Source organism: Augochlora pura, unplaced genomic scaffold (assembly GCF_028453695.1).
Source record: "Augochlora pura isolate Apur16 unplaced genomic scaffold, APUR_v2.2.1 APUR_unplaced_1537, whole genome shotgun sequence".
In the NCBI taxonomy this organism is placed as follows: domain Eukaryota; kingdom Metazoa; phylum Arthropoda; class Insecta; order Hymenoptera; family Halictidae; genus Augochlora; species Augochlora pura.
This window is the reverse complement of record NW_027581592.1, coordinates 1-4,060: the sequence shown is the minus strand read 5'-3', so window position 1 is coordinate 4,060 and position 4,060 is coordinate 1. Positions and strand designations below refer to the sequence as shown.

The following is a 4,060-nucleotide window of genomic DNA, read 5'->3' as shown; positions in this document are numbered from 1 at the left end:
ATTTACAACTCGTTTATATACAATATACAATATAGATACAATGGATCGGTACGAATCGTTTGACGGTTCGGTCTCGACTGCTGACTGTCTATTGACACAACAGATTCGTGGCAACCCCTGTCTTTAGCTATTCTCTCTAAAGGGTGTTCACCACAGAGCAATACCACATTACGACGACATTCAGACAAGTCGCCGTAACAATAATATCCAAGGATGTAAGAGAAATAGAAGAGGATACAAGGGAATTTACGTATATATAAGTGAGATACAACATAATATGTAAGGATATAAGAGAGATAGAAGAGGATACAATGGAATTTACCTGGATATAAGTGAGATAAATTATGATATCCAAGGCCATAAGAGGATAACCTTGGATAAGAGAGATAGAAGAGGCTACAAGGGAATTTATGTGTTCACACATCGCGTTACTAAACGACTCATTAGTTCAGAAATAGCTAGAATCTATGATCCGTTAGGTCTTCTCGCAACCGTTATCATTACCGCCAAGATCATGCTCCAGAAGATTTGGTCCATGAAGATCGACTGGGATGAATCGCTACCAATGTCTACTCATACGGAATGGATACAATATTACAAACAGTTGCCTTTGCTAAACAATGTAGTCTTTAATAGAAATACAGTAATTAATTCAGCAATCAAAATCGAATTACATGGCTTTTGCGATGCCAGCTAGAAGGCATATGGTGCTTGCATCTATCTTCGTTCAATCGATGCTAATGGAGATATTCAAATTAACATTCTCATTGCTAAATCTAAGGTAGCTCCGTTGAAAACACAAACCATTCCACGACTCGAACTCTGCGGAGCCCTTCTTCTATCGTCATTAGCAGTTACCGTACAACGAGCCTTACATATTCCCATCGAGCGCACTATCTTCTGGACCGATTCCACAATCGTCCTCAATTGGTTAGGATTTTCACCCCATTTGTTAAAAACGTTCGTTGTAAATAGGGTCTCAGAAATACAATCGAAAACCGATGTTTCAAACTGGCGACATGTACCCACCAACGATAATCCAGCGGATCTCATATCCCGAGGTCAGTCACCAGATGATTTCCTGCGACCATCCATCTGGACCCACGGACCCGATTGGTTACAGAGGGAAGAAATTCATTGGCCGACATGGAAAATGAATACTCCCAGTATTCTTCCCGAGCAGAAATCCACCTTGTGCTTGACCACAATTCAGGTGGACACTTCTATCTTAGATAGATACTCGTCGTGGGAAAAAACGCGGCGCATTATTGCACGGTGCCTTCGCTGGAGACGGATTAAAACCTCGAAGGGACCTTTAACCACGGAAGAGCTTCGCTACGCTCACGATATCATCATCAGAATCACCCAACAACTACATTTCGCCAAGGAACTTCAACAAATCGGTAACAATCAAACTGGAACAATAAAAGGCAGGCTCCAGCGTCTGAACCCATTCCTGGACCAGAACGGAATCTTGAGCGTCGGCGGTAGACTAAGGCACTCTTCTATGCCATTTCATCAGAAACACCCGATCATTCTTCCGAAAACGAACATAACCAGGTTAATCATCGAAAGCGAACACCGTGCTCAGCTGCATGCTGGCGTGCAGGCCAGCTTGTACGCAATCCGGACGAGATACTGGCCAATAGACGGTAGAAGCCAAGTGTGGCAAGCATTAAAATGTTGCATACGCTGTCGTCGAGCTCACCCACCCCCGGTGGATTACATCATGGGCGATCTACCGAAGGCGAGAGTTACAGAGACTCGCCCATTCACGAACGTCGGAGTGGATTACTGTGGACCGTTTTTTATCAAAGATAGAAATCAGCGAAACCGTAAGCGTATAAAAGTTTATGTAGCCGTGTTTGTTTGCCTCGCAATAAAAGCAGTACACCTCGAGGTCGTGAGTGACCTAATTAGCGAAGCCTTCATCGCGGCACTTCGACGTTTCATCGCAAGAAGAGGATATTGTTGCAACCTGTACTCGGACAATGGGACAAATTTCATTGGAGCAAACAATGAGTTGCGTGAACTCCGCGAGCTCTTGCGTTCAGACGACCATCATAATCGAGTCCAACACTTTCTTACAGATCGAGCCATCAATTGGCATTTCATTCCACCACGTACTCCACACTTCGGAGGCTTGTGGGAAGCAGCTGTTAAGTCCTTCAAATATCATTTAAAACGTGTCGCAGGGGCAGAGTTATTTACTTTTGAGAATTTTAACACATTAATCACAGAAATAGAGTCCGTTTTGAACTCTCGTCCTCTAACTCCCATCTCCTCCGACCCTCACGATCTCCTCGTCCTCACACCAGGTCATTTCCTAATCGGCGATTCACTAACTTGTGTGCGAGAGCGAGATTTCAGGTCCACCGCATCCAATCGCCTCTCCAGCTGGCAACACATCCAGAAGATTAAGCAGCACTTTTGGACAAGGTGGCATCGTGAATATCTAAATGAGCTGACCAACCGAAACAAATGGGCCAATGGTTCGCATTCCATCAAGGAGGGTACCATCGTTCTCCTGAGAGAAGACTACGTGCCCTATATTCAATGGCCTCTTGGCAGGGTGATCAAGGTCCATCCAGGCGCAGACGGCATCGTACGCGTGGTGACAGTGAAAACTGCCGCCTCTATGTTGGATCGCAACGTCAAGAAGCTGGCACCGCTGCCCATGCAAGCAGATGAGGACAACGAGCAACCATCAACCAGCGAGCAGCCGTCAACCAGCGAGCAGCCGTCAACCCATGAACAACTGTCCGTCAGCGAGCAGGCATCTACTAACTCACCAGTGCCTCTTAGCGGACCTAGCACCATGGACCAGCAAACATCGTCCAGCTCTTAATTTTATCATGAAGGACGCTATCATTAGTGACGAATTTTGCATCCGAGCGTTGTATGTGAGAATGACGAATGTATGTGTATTTATGTAATGTTGATCGGTGCCCTCTCAACGGGGGGAGTATGTTCCGCGGCATGAACACGCGGAAAGAACCGTTTTTGTATTATTGTAAATATCTTTCGACCAGCGCGATGAAACACAATACGTGAGGATTTTGGGTGCTTGTTTATGACAAAATCGTGACATTAGGGCTATTTTTGAGCTTAACGTTTCTCGATATTGCCGGCAATAGCATTTTGTCTTTTTACAGCATGCATTTTAGAATTTTACTTTAACTTTCACCTCTTGCTCAATAGCTAATTACATGTCATAAACTCGACTCGTCAGAAGAGAATGTCACGAGCGAACAACCTACCGGAATCGCCAAGGTTCCTCGAGTTTTCCGAAACCAAGGGACGCGGCATTGTCGGGCGCTCGAGACCCTCACGTAGCCGAGGTATCACCCCCTCTCTTCCAAGAGAAGGCGCGCCAAGGGCGCATGGAAGGAGACGGTGAAAATTCGGAAATATGCTGATTGGACTTCGTGATATTTTGAAAATAACCAATCAGCGCGTCATCCCTCTCGCTAGAAGATTTCCTGGTAACATCACCAACTCCGGGTCGCCATTCGTATCGTGACCATCACAGCAAATAATTCAAACTTTGCTCCGTCAAATACAATTTAAAATCTCTTCACAGTAAAACATGTAGAGAAGCCGTAACCGCGAATTCAAAGTTATTTGAGTCGGAGCCTTACAACCTTCGACGACTCGGAGGCTATCAGTCGTTCGCGGAGCGCGCTTAAACATTTGGTCCTTCGAGCCGGATTCAGTGATCTTGGATAACTCAATCATTGATTAACGTAAAGTCAGTGCGATACCAAGACGTGTGAATCCAACATCTACATCCTGCCATTCTGAGGTCAGCTTCAACAACAACCAGATTTGGACATCGTGCTGCATCACCATCGAAATCGTCGCTTAGGTAGACTCACATTTATTGAATCGATCGATCGCTTCCTTACAAATACATCACTATGTTAAATCCTTCCATCGAATACACTTCTCGTCCCACTTCTCACGGTATCGGTATTAGCACCCTGCGACGCAAACGCGGTAGTATCATTGGACAAATTACATCGTTTATTAAATTCATGGATGAGTTCGAACGCGGAGC

The 4,060-nt window shown here is 45.2% G+C and overlaps 1 protein-coding gene across 1 annotated transcript; it reads left to right on the top strand.

The window, feature by feature from the left end:
* Positions 1-514: 514 nt before the first annotated feature.
* LOC144477498 (uncharacterized) lies at positions 515-2,848 on the top strand. The gene is made up of 2 exons (XM_078195223.1): positions 515-643; positions 782-2,848. The coding sequence occupies exons 1-2, from the start codon at positions 515-517 to the stop codon at positions 2,846-2,848; spliced, it is 2,196 nt and encodes a 731-aa protein (XP_078051349.1).
* The last annotated feature ends 1,212 nt before the right edge of the window (positions 2,849-4,060 follow it).